The sequence below is a fragment of the Lupinus angustifolius genome, chromosome LG17 (genome assembly GCF_001865875.1).
Source record: "Lupinus angustifolius cultivar Tanjil chromosome LG17, LupAngTanjil_v1.0, whole genome shotgun sequence".
Classification (NCBI taxonomy): domain Eukaryota; kingdom Viridiplantae; phylum Streptophyta; class Magnoliopsida; order Fabales; family Fabaceae; genus Lupinus; species Lupinus angustifolius.
Genome location: NC_032025.1, coordinates 3,902,618 through 3,919,725, shown reverse-complemented (window position 1 = coordinate 3,919,725; position 17,108 = coordinate 3,902,618). Strand labels below are relative to the sequence as shown.

At 36.3% G+C, this 17,108-nt stretch overlaps 3 protein-coding genes across 4 annotated transcripts; all 3 read left to right on the top strand.

The window, feature by feature from the left end:
* Positions 708 to 12,330, top strand: LOC109331676 (secretory carrier-associated membrane protein 4-like). 2 transcript variants are annotated; one of them, XM_019566325.1, is made up of 12 exons: positions 710 to 930; positions 1,562 to 1,678; positions 1,766 to 1,828; positions 2,030 to 2,063; positions 2,174 to 2,296; positions 7,174 to 7,236; positions 7,326 to 7,419; positions 8,362 to 8,407; positions 8,493 to 8,560; positions 9,158 to 9,206; positions 10,024 to 10,089; positions 12,286 to 12,330. In XM_019566325.1, the coding sequence occupies exons 1-12, from the start codon at positions 874 to 876 to the stop codon at positions 12,316 to 12,318; spliced, it is 813 nt and encodes a 270-aa protein (XP_019421870.1). In that variant the 5' UTR covers positions 710 to 873; the 3' UTR covers positions 12,319 to 12,330. The 2 variants fall into 2 exon arrangements, with proteins under 2 accessions (XP_019421871.1, XP_019421870.1); XM_019566326.1 differs by lacking the exon at positions 1,562 to 1,678 and having other exon boundaries at positions 708 to 930.
* On the top strand, positions 14,935 to 15,486 carry LOC109330797. Its single transcript, XM_019565076.1, has one exon. It carries the CDS (start codon positions 14,935 to 14,937, stop codon positions 15,484 to 15,486), a length of 552 nt encoding a protein of 183 aa, XP_019420621.1.
* LOC109330796 lies at positions 15,694 to 16,395 on the top strand. Its single transcript, XM_019565075.1, has one exon. The coding sequence runs from the start codon at positions 15,694 to 15,696 to the stop codon at positions 16,393 to 16,395; it is 702 nt and encodes a 233-aa protein (XP_019420620.1).

Sequence of the window (17,108 nt, the reverse complement as noted above, 5' to 3'; positions counted from 1 at the left end):
CTCATTCCCAACAGACTAGAACAGCCAACCAAAATTTGGCATATCACATATGATGAATATTTTAGGTCTAAAAAAGTATATAACTTGGTGTACTTTTATTTGTATTAGTTCAGAAATATTTTATTATTAAAATTTTAGTTTAAATATATATTTTAAACAATCATAAACAATAACTTATAAAATGACACATTTTGTAGAGAAATAATGATACATGATATCATACATACTTTAAGAGAATAACATGAATTTTTTTATTTTTCACAGGTATTCTCGTACTACTCGTACTAGAGCTATATGAGGTTAACTCTCTTAGTAAATATTTTTTAACAACATGATTCAAATGCAAAAACTTATTGAATCAAATATGTATCATTTGAACCAACAACTTTATACGAACGACGTGAAATTTACCAGACTGGATCCTGTCCCAAAAAGTTGTTGTCACATCCAATAATATTCCATAAAATAATATAAAATATTGATTTATTTCTTTATAATTTTTTTCAATTAAATAATATATTTTGATTGATTAGCGACATAATAGAAGACACAAATGAAATAAGATATCCGAATTTACCTAATCTCAATACACTTTCCACACCTCACTGAAAGCAGCACCACACCGACTGAATGGCATACCTCGTAAATTCAAACACAACAGAAGGGCAAATAGCAAAATTCAAAGTCACATCCTTTTTTCTTTCTAAATTCTAAATTCAAATCCCGCGTTGCAAAGAAGCAAAGCCAATTTAAGAAAAAGTGTTCACTCACCGTACACACTAACACTATTTCACCGACCTTGTCCTCATTTTCCGGTGTCAGTGAAAATTCTCACATTTTTCTGTACAAATTCTCTTTCTAAATATAGTAACCATGAATCACCACCACGATCCCAATCCATTCGAAGAAGAAGAAGTCAATCCTTTCTCGGTAATCTATTCTCTCATTTTTATCTAAATTTAGCATTTCTCAGATCTAACGTTGTTTTCGCTCCAAAATCCCGAGATTTTGTGCTGAAACCTATATAAATGGAATTGCTTACGTCACAAGTCCTTTGATCTGGATCGGTGTTTATTTATTTTGCGTGATTTTATATTTATTTTTATTGTTTGGACACGGATATGAGTAATTGAGAAATCGTGTGTGCTGAATTTGTGTTGAGATTACAAATCCGTACGTAACTCAATGTGGAGGTTTTGGATCTATGAACATGTATTTTGAGATTTCGGTTATACTGTTTCCTGAGGCACGCTTGTTATCGTTTTGTTTTAATGGTTATTTATTCATCCTAAATAACTGTGATTATTAAATAGGTAGGATAATCCTGCATTTCCTCGATTTTGCAGAATCTTCTTGCCTTTAATTTTAGCTTCATGTGTGTGTGTTTTATACGGTGTTAGGTGAAAAAACCTTCTAACTTAGTGTTGAACTATTTAAGTATAACTGACGAAGTAATTTAAGTGCAAATTGCTATTTTTGGAAGCCTTGGCATTTGATGCTTTGTTATTTCATTGAAGTGATGTCGTTCAGTTTTCTTGTATTTACTGTGGAAATCTTATAGAATGGCGCCACTGCTCCTGGATCAAAATCGCGTAATCAACCATTGGCGTCTGAAGTACAACTGGGCTTTGGACAAAGACATGACACTACAGTTGATATACCTTTGGATACTACAAACGTAACACTTTTGCTAATTTAGAGATTTACCTAACACTTTAGGATTATTTTATGGGGGCTAAGTATGTTTTCCATCGTGTTTATACAGGATTCTAAGAAAAAGGGAAAAGAGCTAGCAGCTTGGGAAACGGATTTAAAAAGGAGAGAGAAGGTTGGTTTAACAATTTTCGTGCCAAAGATTTTGGTTCCAATATTTCATATGTTTGATTTTATTGGCGTCATTATCATTAATATACTTCTAATTTTCTTAACTGCCTGCACTGCATATATAAGTCCTCGTTTATAACACTGTTAATCAACTGGTGCCCTTTGCTTTTGACAATTTTGTGACTCTTGTAAAATGTATTTGTAGGAAATCAAAAGAAGAGAAGAAACTGTTACTAGAGGTGAATGACGAGACTACAAGCCTTTACAATTAAGTGTCAATTTGTTGCATCTCTAAATTTCTGCAGAGTCATTAACTTCTTTTTTATGGTTTCCGAAATATGCTCATCAGCTGATGTACCTGTTGATGATAAGAATTGGCCTCCATTTTTCCCAATTATTCATCATGATATAGCCAATGAGATACCTGTTCATGCTCAGAGGCTGCAATATTCGGCCTTTGCCAGTTGGTTAGGTATAGTAGCTTAATTATCTTTTCTGTTTATTAATTATTTGGTTGGTCGGTTGTTGATGAAAAATATAATTTATATTTTGCGTTATTGGTTAGGTCAGTAACTGCTTATAGCTCACCCAAAGTAAAGAGTGCAAGTATTTTTTTCTTCATAATCATTGTTTTAGCATAAGTAGAGGTGTTAGGTTACTATTGTATAGTTTTTTTTTCCTTTTCTTTTTTATGTATTCCTTCTTTATATCTTTTGTATCTAATCTTTGATATTTCAACAATTGTTACTTGAGGTTTGAGTTTTTATCAATAACATTGTCAATATCATCATGAGATGAACCTTTTCCTGATATAGAAGCCCTTAATTTACCGTTGGTTGTTTTCTTCTGTTAGATGACCCTTTTTTTGCTTACCAGTAATTTTGGATGAGGTGCTGCCCGACTATTAAAGCATTAGTCTTATAAAAAACTATTAAAGCATTAGGATTCTTGTGCCAATGTGTTCCATGGTCATCTTTTTCGCTCCTCTCTTTAATTTGGTACACATACATGCATACTCATACACACTCAAATAGAACTTTAGAACTCTTGTTTTCCCTCTACCTTTTTTACGCCTTCTCTTTATACCACTTGATGTGTTGATAAGGCTCATACCAAGCCAAGGGTTATTAATGTGTACAAAAGGGGTAAAAGGAAAGTTTGGCTGGAATAACAAACTTTCCTTTTACTACCAGTTAAGGCAGTTAAGGGAAGGGAGGGAATTCTATAAATAGTAGCTAGGTTAGTAAGGAAGTTAGCTTTTTACTTTGTAACTAACTGATTTGGAATCAGTGGAAAAGGATCGTGGGATCCTTCTCAATTCTTGTAATTCTTGCCTAAAATTCTAATAAAAGTACTAGAACCCTAGCAGATCCAAGTTGGAATCTGTGTTAGGGGCATTTCTTCTTCTAAATTTCTTCTTTTCTATTCATTTGGATACCAGTGTCTATCACTGGTATCAGAGCACCATTCTGGTGCCTGTGGATTGTGCTACCAACCACGTTGCAATTGGAATCGGTGTATGGTTTCTACTCGTAGCATGGCTAAGGAGAACGAGAGTGAGGGTCAGGACAGAGGAGGTATGCGCCAAGAAAGAGAGGAGATAAGGATGAGGTTGGAACTGTATGAAGCTCGCACCAAGAAGTTGGAGGATTTAATGTTTGCAGTGGCAACCAAACTGGGTGTTAATCCAGAGGAGCACTCGTATGGAGAAGGCAGTGAGCATGAGGAGGAGGTTGATAGTCATCCAAGAAATGCTGGCCATGATAGGTGGAGGAAGTTAGAAATCCCTATCTTTACAGGGGATGATGCATATGGGTGGGTACAAAAGTTAGAGAGATATTTCTCACTACGTTCTATTTCTGAAGCAGAAAAGATGAGGGCTACGATGGTGGCTCTGGATGGTAGAGCACTCAGTTGGTATCAATGGTGGGAGGGATGTAACCCTTACCCTACTTGGGAGTGTTTCAAGTTGGCAGTGGTAAGACGATTCCAGCCAGCGATGGCCCAAAACCCCTTTGAGTTACTCTTATCACTCAAGCAGGAAGGTGGGGTAGAGGCATATGTTGAAGAGTTTGAGAAGTTTGCAGGGGCCTTAAGGGGCATTGATCAGGAGTTTGTTAGAGGAGTCTTTTTAAATGGGCTCAAGGAGGAAGTAAGGGTGGAAGTCAGGTTGTATGAGCTAAAGACTCTTCCAGAATTAATTCAGAAAGCTATATTAATTGAGCAGAGGAACCAGGTGGTGAATAGGAAGGCCCAAGCAGGGTACCAGAGACCTTCAGGGTCAACCAGATCCAACTCTTATAACAGGGTGGTTACCTTGGAGCCCTCTGTATCTAATAGCTACAGAAAGGAGGGGTCATCTGTGGGGAGTGTATCTGTTCCCTCAAAAACTAGCTCAGATGGTGTTGTTTCCAAATTGGGGGGTGATTATAGGAGGCTCACCAGTGCAGAGTTAAAGGAGAAGAGGGAGAAGGGGCTCTGTTTTAGGTGTGATGAGCCTTTTTCCAGAGACCACAGGTGCAGGAATAGGCAGTTGCACATGTTGCTGATGGCTGATGAGGAGGAAGAGTATGAGGAGGGGGAAGGGGAGCCTGAGGTAGAAGCCTTTCACTCCTTACAACTTTCTCTATACTCTATGAAGGGCTTCACATCAACTAAGTCTTGGAAGGTTGGGGGTAAGTTGGGCAATCATTCAGTGGTGATCCTCATTGATTGTGGAGCATCCCACAATTTTATATCCAAAGATTTGGTGGAACTCTTGCACTTACCCAAGGAGGATACCAAAGCTTATGTGGTTGAGGTAGGGGATGGGCATCTCATCAAGTGTAGGGGAAGATGTTCTAAACTCACCCTGAGTATGCAACAATTACAGGTAACCCAAGACTTTTACTTGTTTGCTTTAAAAGGGGTAGATGTGGTTCTGGGTTTGGAATGGTTGGCAAGCCTGGGAGAAGTCCAGGCTGATTTTGGGAGAATGACTTTGACTATGAAGAGAGGGGATGCCAGAATCATTCTTCAAGGGGACCCTGCCCTGTCTAGAACAGAGTTGGCTCTAGGAGCCTTCAATCAGGTGTTGTTATGATGGAGTTACCCCTGTTGGCTGCCCCTGATTTCAACAAGCAGTTTGTGGTTGAAACTGATGCTTCTAGTCAAGGGTTGGGTGCTGTGTTGATGCAAGAGGGGAGACCACTAGCCTTCTGGAGCAGAGGATTATCTGTCAAAGCCCAACAAAAGTCTGTTTATGAAAGGGAGTTAATGGCCCTTGTCCAAGCTATACAAAAATGGAGACATTATCTTATGGGGAGGCATTTCATCATCAGGACAGACCAGAGAAGCTTAAAATTTCTCACTGAACAGAGACTATTTTCAGATGAGCAGTTTAAATGGGCAGTTAAGTTGGTGGGTTTAGCTTTCGAGATACAATACAAACCAGGTAAGGCCAACTCTGCTGCAGATGCTCTTTCTAGGAGGATGATGTACTCTGCTATTTCAGTATTGAATAATGAGGAGGTGGAAGAATGGCTTCAAGAGTTGCAACTGGACCCTAAGTGGAAACAAATGTTACAAGACCTGACTGTCTCGCCCAAGGTTCACCCTGGTTATGAGTTGAAGAAGGGTATCTTATACTACAAGGGTAGGTTGCTGCTGTCCAAACAATCCAACAGAATTCCACTCATCATTTCAGAATGCCATGAAACTCCTACTGGTGGGCACTCAGGGTTTTTCAGAACCTACAAAAGGATCTCTAGTTTTTTATTCTGGGAAGGGATGAAGGGAGATATCAAGGCCTTTGTAGAAGGGTGTGACATTTGCCAAAGAAATAAATATTCCACACTGTCCCCTGCAGGTCTGCTCCAACCTCTACCTGTTCCTCAACAGGTTTGGATGGATATCTCTATGAATTTCATAAGGGGATTACCTAGAGTGAAGGGAATGGATACTATCTATGTGGTGGTAGATAGGCTCACCAAATATGCTCATTTCTTTCCTTTAGGGCACCCTTTCTCAGCTAGGGAGGTGGCTGCTATCTTCATTAAGGAAGTGGTTAAACTACATGGGTTTCCTGCTACAATTGTCTCAGATAGGGATCCTGTTTTCTTGAGTCAGTTCTGGAGGGAAATCTTTAAATTGGCAGGAACTCAACTCAAACTAAGTACCTCATACCCCCCTCAAACAGATGGCCAAACTGAGGTAACAAATAGGTGTTTGGAGACTTATCTCAGGTGTTTTGTAGGGCCAAAACCCAAGCAGTGGGTGAAGTGGTTGCATTGGGCAGAATTTTGGTTTAATTCTAATTACAATGGATCCACTGGAATGACTCCCTTCAGGGCACTCTATGGCAGAGAAGCTCCTCTACTGGTTAAGGCTGGGACAATTCCATCCAAGGTGGAAGAGGTAAATAGGTTGTGCAACCAGAGGGATAGCATCTTGGAGGAACTCAAGGGTAATCTGGATAAAGCTCAAAATATGATGAAGCAATATGCTGATAAGCATAGAAGGGACATTGTGTTTGAAGTAGGGGATTGGGTTTATCTCAAGCTCCAACCCTACAAGATGAAGTCTCTCATCTCTAGACATTTTGCTAAACTAGCTCCCAGATATTATGGACCCTATGAGGTGATTAAAAAGGTTGGGGTGGTGGCTTATCACTTAGATCTGCCTGTTCATTCCAAAATCCACCCAGTTTTCCATGTGTCTCTGTTAAAGAAGGCTCTGAAACCCCACCAATTACCACAACCTCTCCCTCCTATGCTGAATGAAGAACATGAGCTGGAAGTAGTGCCTGAGATCATCCTTGAAAAGAGGACAGACAGCAAAGGCAACTTAGAAGTTCTGGTGAAGTGGCAAGCATTACCAGAGCATGAAGCTACTTGGGAAGCAGCCACAACCATACAAGATCAGTTCCCTAGCTTTCAACTTGAGGACAAGTTAAAACTATTAGGGGAGGGTAATGATAAGGCTCATACCAAGCCAAGGGTTATTAATGTGTACAGAAGGGGTAAAAGGAAAGTTTGGCTAGAATAACAACTTTCCTTTTACTACCAGTTAAGGCAGTTAAGGGAAGGGAGGGAATTCTATAAATAGTAGCTAGGTTAGTAAGGAAGTTAGCTTTTTACTTTGTAACTAACTGATTTGGAATCAGTGGAAGAGGATCGTGGGATCCTTCTCAATTCTTGTAATTCTTGCCTAAATTCTAATAAAAGTACTAGAACCCTAGCAGATCCAAGTTGGAATCTGTGTTAGGGGCATTTCTTCTTCTAAATTTCTTCTTTTCTATTCATTTGGATACCAGTGTCTATCATGTGTCAATTTTTCTCACAATATTCTATTATACAATCATCTTTGCAGGAATTGTTCTCTGCCTAGTTTTTAATGTAGTTGCTGTGATTGTCTGTTGGGTCAGAGGCGGCGGTAAGCTAATTCTTTTACTCTGAGGATACTGCTAGTTTTCTACATTATTGAAGTAATATGCACCTTAGCGGGAAGTTTGCAATGTGCAGGTGTTAAAATTTTCTTCCTTGCCGTGATTTATACTCTACTTGGAGTTCCACTTTCATATGTGCTTTGGTACAGACCCCTCTATCGTGCTATGAGGTAAAGTACATTGTTGCCTTCTTTTCTTTACAATCATCTTTGCCACCTACTATGATGATAAGCCACCTACTTGGTCCAGCCTTGTGAACATCATGCTTCAAAGGTCCAGCCATGGGAGTGAGGGGTGTGTGTGTTACTTTTAAGGTTAAGTCCCACTTTAACCATTTATAGTTATTTGACCTAACTTTTGGGGTGGATTTAAGCCCGATTGTTCTAATGAGTAAAAAGATGGTCTGATGATCTGATTCGAAGAGTTGCTGGTGTTTGTATGTGTTTGTCATTGTTGCTTCCTATCACGGCTGCTTTGTGTTGCTGCCACTGTTAGTTTGTTCACTGTTGCTGCTGGTTTTTCCACTACTGCTCTTGGCTCATGGCTTCATGCGCCCTGCTTTTTTTTATACTACCAAGGGTAACCCCTCACCCTTTTGGTAAGGAACTAATCCCTTTCGGGGGTGTGACTGCCCCTCCCAACAAGTGTTACTCCCAGGAATCAAACCCTTGATCTTTTGGTCATCCTTGAGATCTAGCAGAGCCTTACACTACTAGAACAATCCATTGTTGGTGGCTTCATGCACCCTGCTGCCAACACTAGTACTTGTATCACTGCTGGAAATTGGTGGTTCATTGCTGGAATCGATTGATTATCCAGGGATTTGGTTTTGATTTATTGATTGATGTGAAACTTGAAATGAGGACTCCCAAATTGTGGAGTAAGGGTTCATTGAAACAATCTGACCCAATCTGATTTATTGTTGGAGCTGTAAAATTTTATACATTGGATTATTTTTGGATGGATCAGCATCAGATTAGGTACCCCACTCAGTGACATCTCTATGCATGGGTCCCTTTTAGTTACTGACAGTTGGACATCATGGATTTATAACCTAGTGACCTGACTTTATATGGCGATGGTTGTTACTTATGATTGTCTCTGATATGCAGGACGGATAGTGCACTGAAGTTCAGTTGGTTTTTCTTGTTCTACTTGGTATGTTAATCTCTCATTTGATACTAGTGTACTACTTAGTGAGTGATCTTCTAATTTCATGTTAACTTGCTTTGGTTTGGTGCAGCTTCATATTGCATTTTGCATCTTCGCCGCAATTGCTCCTCCAATTGTTTTTCATGGAAATTCATTAACGTAAGTTCTATAACCTATACTGCAGAGCGTATGAAACTAAAATTTCATGAAGTTGTTGATCTCTTTATCTATGGTATTTGTTGTAATTTTAGAATGAAGTATACTTGAAAAGGCAAATGGAACCTAGAGGATAAATTTTAAACACTTGCGTTCTAGAGTGAGCGTTGGTTTGTATTTTCCCAATGATAAGCATTATCATCGTAAGATGGGAGAATATGATTAGAATTGGGTGTTGCATGCCAAAAAGCTATTAACTTAAAGTAGTTTGCGGGGAAAATTTCATTTATGAGTAGCATTAGAAAATGATACGTCCTTTTACTCATTGTGTAGGCATATGTAAGCAATGAAACACTATAGTGGGATTATTTGTTTATTGATATTGTCTATCATATTATTCACACTGAGGTGGGAAGGAATTGTTGCGGCTCCCAAATTTATTAAATTTATCTGGAAAGAACTTCAACACTTTACCCTAGTGCTTTTTATTATTTTATCCTGTTATCTTATGGTCATGTTTTTACTTAGTCGTATGTACTAGTAAGTATAATTACATAGATTTGTTTTGTCACATTTAAACTATTTTATTTAAAATTGCAGAGGCATCCTTGCAGCAATTGGCCTCTTCTCAGACCATGTCTTAGTTGGTGTAAGTTGTACTCCATGTGCATATATTTTCTTTTTTGGTAAAAATATTTTGCATGCATTTTTAGAATATCACCTTAATGTTAACCAGATGTTTTTTTTAATTTTATAGGGTTGTAACTGATATGGAATTCATGTTTTTTGTTGTTCTTATATATTTGCACATGATTTTTAGAAGCATTCATATTCATGCATTGATCTCAGATATTGTAAGTTATGCTCATTTACTGGTGGAAAAATCTGCATATCAAGTTCTTATATCATGTGTATTTTATAGTACTTAAAAAGTAAAGATGCATGAAGGCTATTCATATTCTCAAGTTAATTGTCCCTCCCCCCTTACCTCCTATAGAATTATGATCTGATGTATGAATGAATAACAATAAATTCCATGGAGACTGTTGAAGTTAATATTGACGTCAAGCTAGTAACTTGGACTTGATTCTTATATGAGAAACCAATGAAAATGATAACCGAGGAAGTTATTGAGGTCTTTCAATTCATATATAAAAGGCTGTAAAATTTGTAGGAATTGGACGTTAATGGAACTAGATTGAGTAGGGCCTTGCTTCCTTAAGTGTAAGCATGGAGGATGGATTATTTGAGCCTGTTGTTGTATTAAGTTTTAGTTGGATAAAAATGATCTGGGTTCCCTTTGACAGAGGGCTTAGAGAGTCTGTTCATCACATTTTGCAACATGTTGAAGTTGCTGGGAAAATGAAATTTCATTACCTTTATGTGACACTACGTGGAAATCAAACTCCATAATCTTTTGCCTGTTCTTATAAGTTTGAATTCAATCATTTTTGCTATTCTTGCAGATATTCTATTTGGTTGGATTTGGCCTGTTTTGCTTGGAGTCTCTTCTAAGCTTGTGGGTGCTTCAGGTGAGGGATAGAACATTGAATTGATTTTTATTTTCAATTTTTGTATTGCTACTCAGCAGTGGGATAAATAATAGAAATTAAAACATGAACATTTAACTATGTTAGGACTGGAGGGTAAATTATATTTGCTAGGAAGAGTAACGCGTAAAGCAGTTAGTTTAGAGGGGATCTTGTACATAAATAAGGGTATTAATGGGGTTGATGGGCATTATTCTAGATTTGTTACCTTTTTCAGAACTGAGTTTTGGTCGAGGAAAAAACCCTTTCATGAGAATCCTTTCTCATCCTATTCTGATCCTGTTCATCTAGTGGTAATTGTCCGATAATAAAAATAAGTGAAGTTGTAATTGTCCATTTCTACCTCTCTTTTTCTCTCAGCTTTCTAATTTGGATTCCTAACAAACTGGCATAATTTTTTTGCTCTATATGTTCTAAAAGACTTTTTTGGTGTTTGTGTTCCAAATTATTGCCGTGTGAAGTCATTAGCAGTAAATTGGTTTACCCAAAGAGCAAGAGAAAAACCAGAAATACAAGAGCCTTTTCTTTATTTGTGAACTAAGCAAAAACTCCGGATTTACCGTGCTAAGAATTTCGATAATCATTCATGTTTGTCAAGAGACATAAAGGGGCCAAGCTGGTATAAGTTAATTATAATACATAATATTCTATTAAGAATTTGGCATTCCTTTTGGAGAGGGAGAAAGGAAGATGGAGAAATTTAAAGAAAACAACCAAACTTTAATCTCACTAGGTAGGTCAATTCTATTGATCAAACGACATCATAATATTCTATCATAAATCATGTTTATTGATCTCTAAGTCTTTCTTAGTCGTTTCGTCAATGGTTTTATAACTTCCTCCTCCCTCTAGGAATTAGACTAACTTCCATTTGATCTAGTGTTCTTGTGGAGACTTCTACTAATCTCCTCCATGCATGTCCAAACTATTCTAACTTTCTCTCTAGTACATTCTTTTCTAATCCTATATTATTTAGTTGTCCACTCATCCAATACAACACCATCATCTCTATTACATGAAATTTATTATCTTGTTGATACTTTACAACCCAACATTCAGTCGGTCAATATAATATTGCAGGTCTTATAGTTGTACAATAAAACTTTCCTTTTAGCTTGAGTGATACCTTCTTATCTTTTTTATTAATAGGCAAATATTAGCGTGTTAGTATTTTGTGGTGGATGGGAATTAAACCCTCATCCTCCTTATTATTCTACTCCCTAAGCTCTTCACCCTTACCACTTGACCACCTTATGACTCCCAGCAATACCTTATTACATATGACACCTAAAACACTTGCCATTTCATCCAACTCACTTGAATCCTATGGTTTCCATCTTCGTCAATTTCTCGGTCGTCTTGTATAATTGACTCAAAAGACCTAAATCTAGTGACTTGTGGTATGAAATAATCTCCAATCTTTACCTCTACAATGGAATTGTCCACCTCTTGTTAAACTTATACTCCATATACACTTCATATATTTCTAAAGCATATCTCCACATTTCTAACTTTCTATTTAATTCCTCCTTTGATCTAAGGATTAAAAATTAAAATGACTTTTTCTTGTGAACAGTGTCCAAAACGTTAGGACAATGCTAAGAACTTTTAACTCTCCTTCAACTCTGTATTGTCAAAGAAAGACATAAAGGTGTTATAAGGAGGACTGGTAGAAATTTTATCATGAAAAGGACTGAAAGAAGGTTGTAACTTGTAAGTATCGTTAAGAAATCCTGGTTGTAGAGAGTTTGTAATGGTAAAGGGGCAGCGTACTATACTAGGTTTCTACCTAGTAGGGTTTGGGAAGGTAGAGGTAAATGTGGAGATATGTTAGGTTTCTACCTAGTAATGGTAAATGTATGCATCTTACTCCCGAAAGCTGGGAGGATGTTCTCATATGAACTTGTTTAATTTTAATTTGTTTTTATTCTTTCTGTATGAAAGATGAATGCAATGCTTTTATCCAAAATTATCTTCTTCCAAATAATACTCTTGAACTCATTCATGATTTGAAACAACTGCTGCAGATGTTTAGCTATTATCCTATTAAGAAAGTATTCAGGGAAATTATTTTGTGCATGTTTTTACTTAACCAGCTAGATTTGCCCACAACTTCTTTTACAATATGCATTTGACGTTATTGCTTGACGATTGTTTCGTTTACTTATCTTTCTGCAGAAAACATACATGTATTTCCGAGGGCATAAGTGAGATTGCTCTCAGGTTTTTGATCCATCGGCTTCACTTCCCAGTTTGGCTTTGAGTATATTCTTTCTTTTTTTGTCTATCCTTTTCTTTTTCCATACAATATCTTTGTGTGATAGTGTTCGTTGTTTCTCTGGTGATTTTACCAGAGTTCACTGTGTACTGTAATGAATTATGTCTTCTAGTGAAACTAAATTTTGCTTTCGATAAAATGTCTAGAAATTGAAAACTGTCTAAAATTCTTAAAAATCACAACAATGAAATTTGGCATTTTTAATAAAATTTTAGGGACAAATTTAGTCCTTACAACCGGGAATTATATAGAGGAAATATGTGTTAAGGATTGATTTTTTAAAAATTGATTAGTTCAGTCTGGTTTTTGGATTTAACTTTAGAACGATCCAAATTGGATCACGTTAATTTGGTTTATTAGGAATATGTATAAATAATGTTATACATTTAAGTAATTAAAAGTTTAGTTCAATAATGTTTTGAAACGAGTTAAAATTAAAATTTAACATTTAAGTGGTAGATTTAGTAATGTTCATTTGATATGGTATTTCTTTTTATACATATTATTAAGTTGTTAGATTTGTTTTCTTAAATATAATCAAAATGAAGGAAGAAACTGATGTCCTTACCAATTATTGTGACTCTAATTATGTTGTGGTGTTTGATATAATAATTTTTAAATTTATAGAATAGTTGTATATTTATTTAAGTTAACATGGTGTTATGAATAAATTTGTGGACTTGTGACAGTGTCTTTGTATGTATGTAAATAGTCTTATGATAAGGTTGTCACAATATTAATATGAATACATGTAATTTGTTACTTTAAAGTGTACTAGATTTAATATTTTAGTCATGTTTATAGTTTTTGAATTTTGTAGAGTTCCAATATTTCATAATAAAAAAAATCAGTTTAAGTTGATCCTAACTGCTTATAATATTTACATAAGACTGAATTAGTGTAAACAAACCAGACCAGATAATAAATTAATTATATATTTGTATCAGATATTTTTTTTTTTGCCTAAAAACCTGATCCAAATGAATGTGAACACCCCATTACTTTGTACCCAAAAAATATATTCTGATATTCAACTTATGCAAACACAAATTAATAAAGAATTTAGTATCTATCTATTATTAGCGTATTTATTTTTATATGGTGACACTTAACATGTATCTAACAGAGTTCTAAAAGCATGTTATCCTTTTTTCACATGGGGTGGGGGCTTAAGATTGCCCGAAACAACTGAGTCCAAGTCTTCAATGTTCTTGCCATAAGTCGTACAAAGTCCAAACCCAATCACTCTAAAAAATATTAAAAGGAAAATGTACATTTTTAGAAAAGAATAAAAGCATATTTGAGTGTGGTTGAACTTGGACATGCACCATTTACAATTTTTAGAATCAAATCTTATTTTACTTCTATGTGTTGCTTGTAAGTTGGATTTTAGATGGGTATAAAATAAAATTTAGGGAAAATTATGGAGATAGTGTAGTTTGACAATACTATCTCAGCTCTAGTATAGGTTTTGAATTAATTACGGGTTTGGGGTAGATTTTAGTGGATTTCGTGGACCAGATCCACGAGTTTGGCAAAGTTGTGGACCAGAGCCACGATTTCACTGGAAATCCGTGGACCACATCCACGATTTCCCTACAACGTGTCAGATCTCTGTAAGTCGTGGACCACGTGCACGACTTTCATGGCAATGTCGTGGATGGGGTCCACGAGTTCCATGCAATGTCGTGGACCTTGTACACGACTTACAAGTCGTGTATTGGATCCATGATTTCAAAGTTCTATATATTTCCCCAGCCCCGGGTGTAAAACCACACTGAAGGAAGAACTGTATGAAAAAATTGTAGCCTACTGGAATTGAGGAACTCTGCATATTTAAGGTAACTTTAAATGCTTTAAATTTTTTATATCTTTTATTTTATATATAATTTTATGTGTTACCTTTTGTTTAAATGTAAATATGTTTGTTTATATTTTACTCTATGTTATATGTAGATGACAATTATTAGAGATGTTGTTAGTGATTTTAGTGATGAGGAGGACATTGAGCTTTATGATGATGTTCAGATTACCACACATGAAACAGTTAGCGTAACATATCATAATCCTTCTTCTTTTTTTGTTAACATTGATCATCAATCTGGACAAGTTTTTCTCAAGATTTTCCATATAGAAGTACTCACATAAGTACTGATATAGATAATGATCTTTTTGTTGGTATGCAATTTGAATCAAAGGAGGCAACAATAAATGCGGTAAAACATTTTCATATTAGAAATTCTGTTGATTACGTTGTGGATGAGTCTAGGCCAGATAGATATGTTGTAAAATGTAAATATTATGGTGTTGGGTGTGAATGGAGACTTCGAGCATCAAAAAGTTTGAAGCGTGATATTTGGGAGATTAGAAAAATTAGTGGAAGACACACTTGTGTATCCACTAATATTTCTCAAGATCACACGAAGTTGAACTCATCTTTTATCGCAAACTGCATTGTGCAACTAGTATCAGAAGATTTTAAAGAAGTGTTCACTTGTTTTGGTTATACGGTGACATATAGGAAGGCTTGGGCTGCTAAACAAATAGCAATGTCCCAAATTTATGGTGATTGGGAGGGATCATACAAGGAGTTACCTCGTTGGTTGAATGTTGTTCAATATTATGCATCAGGTACAATTGTAAGATATTCATCATCTAACCATGATGAACATAATACTTTAGTTCTTGATAGTGTTTTTTGGGCTTTCAAGCCGTGCATTGAAGGATTCGGTTTTTGCAAACCAATCCTTCAAGTTGATGGGACGTTTTTGACTGGAAAGTATACTGGAACTTTGTTAATAGCAAGTTCCCAAGATGGTAACAGACGTATATTTCCAGTAGCATTTGCGATTGTAGAAGGAGAGACCAAAGAGGCATGGGAATGGTTTTTCTACAATCTTCGGACATATGTTACCCCACAACCAAATATTTGCATTATATCAGATACGGGTACAGGTTTATTAGGTGCATTACGTACTGAGCTCCCTCAATGGTGTGATGGTCATTCTGTATATTGCATCCGCCATGTTGCTAGCAATTTCAACAAGGAGTTCAGAGATAATGATTTGAAAGAAAAAGTCATTGAAATGGGTAAGTCTTGAAATGAATGTCAATTATGTCAAACTGTTTGTATATTGGATTTTTGTGAATATTTATCTACTTATAGTAGGCTATGAATTGATGCGGCCAAGATTTGAGAGAATGCTTGCTGTATTGCGTCAAAAAAACTCTAGGGCGGCAGCGTGGTTAGATAAAATCCCAAAAGAAAATGAACGCAATTATATGATGAGGGGAGACGGTACGGTCATATGACGACGAATTTGGCTGAATGTGTAAATGCGGTTCTGAAAGGAGCAAGGACCTTACCTATTACTGCACTTGTTAGAGCAACATATCATAGACTAAACTCCTGGTTTGTACACCATAGAAATGAAGCAACTAACATGATAAAGGCGGGTCATGTTTACTGTGAAGAATTGAGTAAGGTGATTAATGAAAATAACCGAAAAGCTACCTGTCAAATTGTACGAAATTTTTCGCGGGATTCAGGAGTGTCGGAAGTAGAAGTTGCTAGTACCGGTGTTAGTCGATACTCAAGAGTATACACAGTTAGATTAATGGACAATGGGTGTGATTGTGGGGAATTTCAATCACTTAAATTGCCATGTTCACATGTTATTGCTACTTGTGCATCATTGAACTTAGACTACGGCCAATTTATATCACCAATTTATAGGTTAGAGAACTTACAAAAGGTTTATGGACATGAGTTTCAACCCATTGCAAATGAAGAATATTGGCCTCCTTATTTAGGTCCAACGTTCATTCCTAATCCCCTTATGCGTAGAAACCGTACTGGAAGACCAAAAACTACACGTATACACAATGAAATGGATGATTCCCAGTCCCAACAAACTAAAAAATGTGGGTGGTGTAGGAGTGAAGGACACAATAGGAAGAAATGCCCTTTCAAAAGTACCGAAGTCGGACAAAGTTCAAGGCAAAACTAAGTGATGTAATATTCCACTTTTGTGAAATTTTGTAATTTTGTGCAATGTTGTGTAATTTTTTGTAATTTTGTAATAATTTTTGTAGTTTTATAATTTGTGTAATATAATTATGTACATACATATTCATTCAAATTTAAATTCGGATTCAAAATTAAATACAATTCAAAATTCAAATTTCAAAATTCAAATTTCAAAATTCAAAATAATTTGAATTCGGATTCAAATTTCACATTTCAAAAAAAATACAACACATAAATACACCAATAAATACGAATTCAAAAAAAAAAACGGAAAATCAGAAAATTAATTGAAAGTCGTGGATGGTATCCACGACTTTGGTGCAGATAACTAGGGTTTTAGAAACTCGTGGATGGCACCCACGAGTTCTGTGTAAGAAAATTAAAGAGAGTCGTGGATGTCAGCCACGACTTCAATGGAAGTCGTGGACTGCACCCACGAGTTTGGCCCAGGCTAGGTTTAGTCAGGGAATCTGAAGCGTGGCTAGGGGACAAGTACCATTGCCAGGTACGAACTCGTGGACCCCATCCACGACTTCCAACCCTATATATTGAACCCTCCAACACCTTCATTGTCACACCAAGCCATCCAAAATCTTACTTCATAAATTTCTACTTTCTATCATTTCCTGAAAATTCTATTCAAAAAATGGAACATATTGGTCCAGGTCCAATTAACCCCTCCCTTCTCACCCT

Excerpts from the sequence above, each read along its gene's own strand:
- LOC109330797 (XM_019565076.1), top strand. The coding sequence starts at position 14,935 with ATGTCCCAAATTTATGGTGATTGGGAGGGATCATACAAGGAGTTACCT.
- LOC109331676 (XM_019566325.1), top strand. The coding sequence starts at position 874 with ATGAATCACCACCACGATCCCAATCCATTCGAAGAAGAAGAAGTCAAT. Across the intron at positions 2,297-7,173 it reads GGCCTTTGCCAGTTGGTTAG|GAATTGTTCTCTGCCTAGTT; the intron begins GTATAGTAGCTT and ends TCATCTTTGCAG. Across the intron at positions 7,237-7,325 it reads CTGTTGGGTCAGAGGCGGCG|GTGTTAAAATTTTCTTCCTT; the intron begins GTAAGCTAATTC and ends TGCAATGTGCAG.
- LOC109330796 (XM_019565075.1), top strand. The coding sequence starts at position 15,694 with ATGACGACGAATTTGGCTGAATGTGTAAATGCGGTTCTGAAAGGAGCA.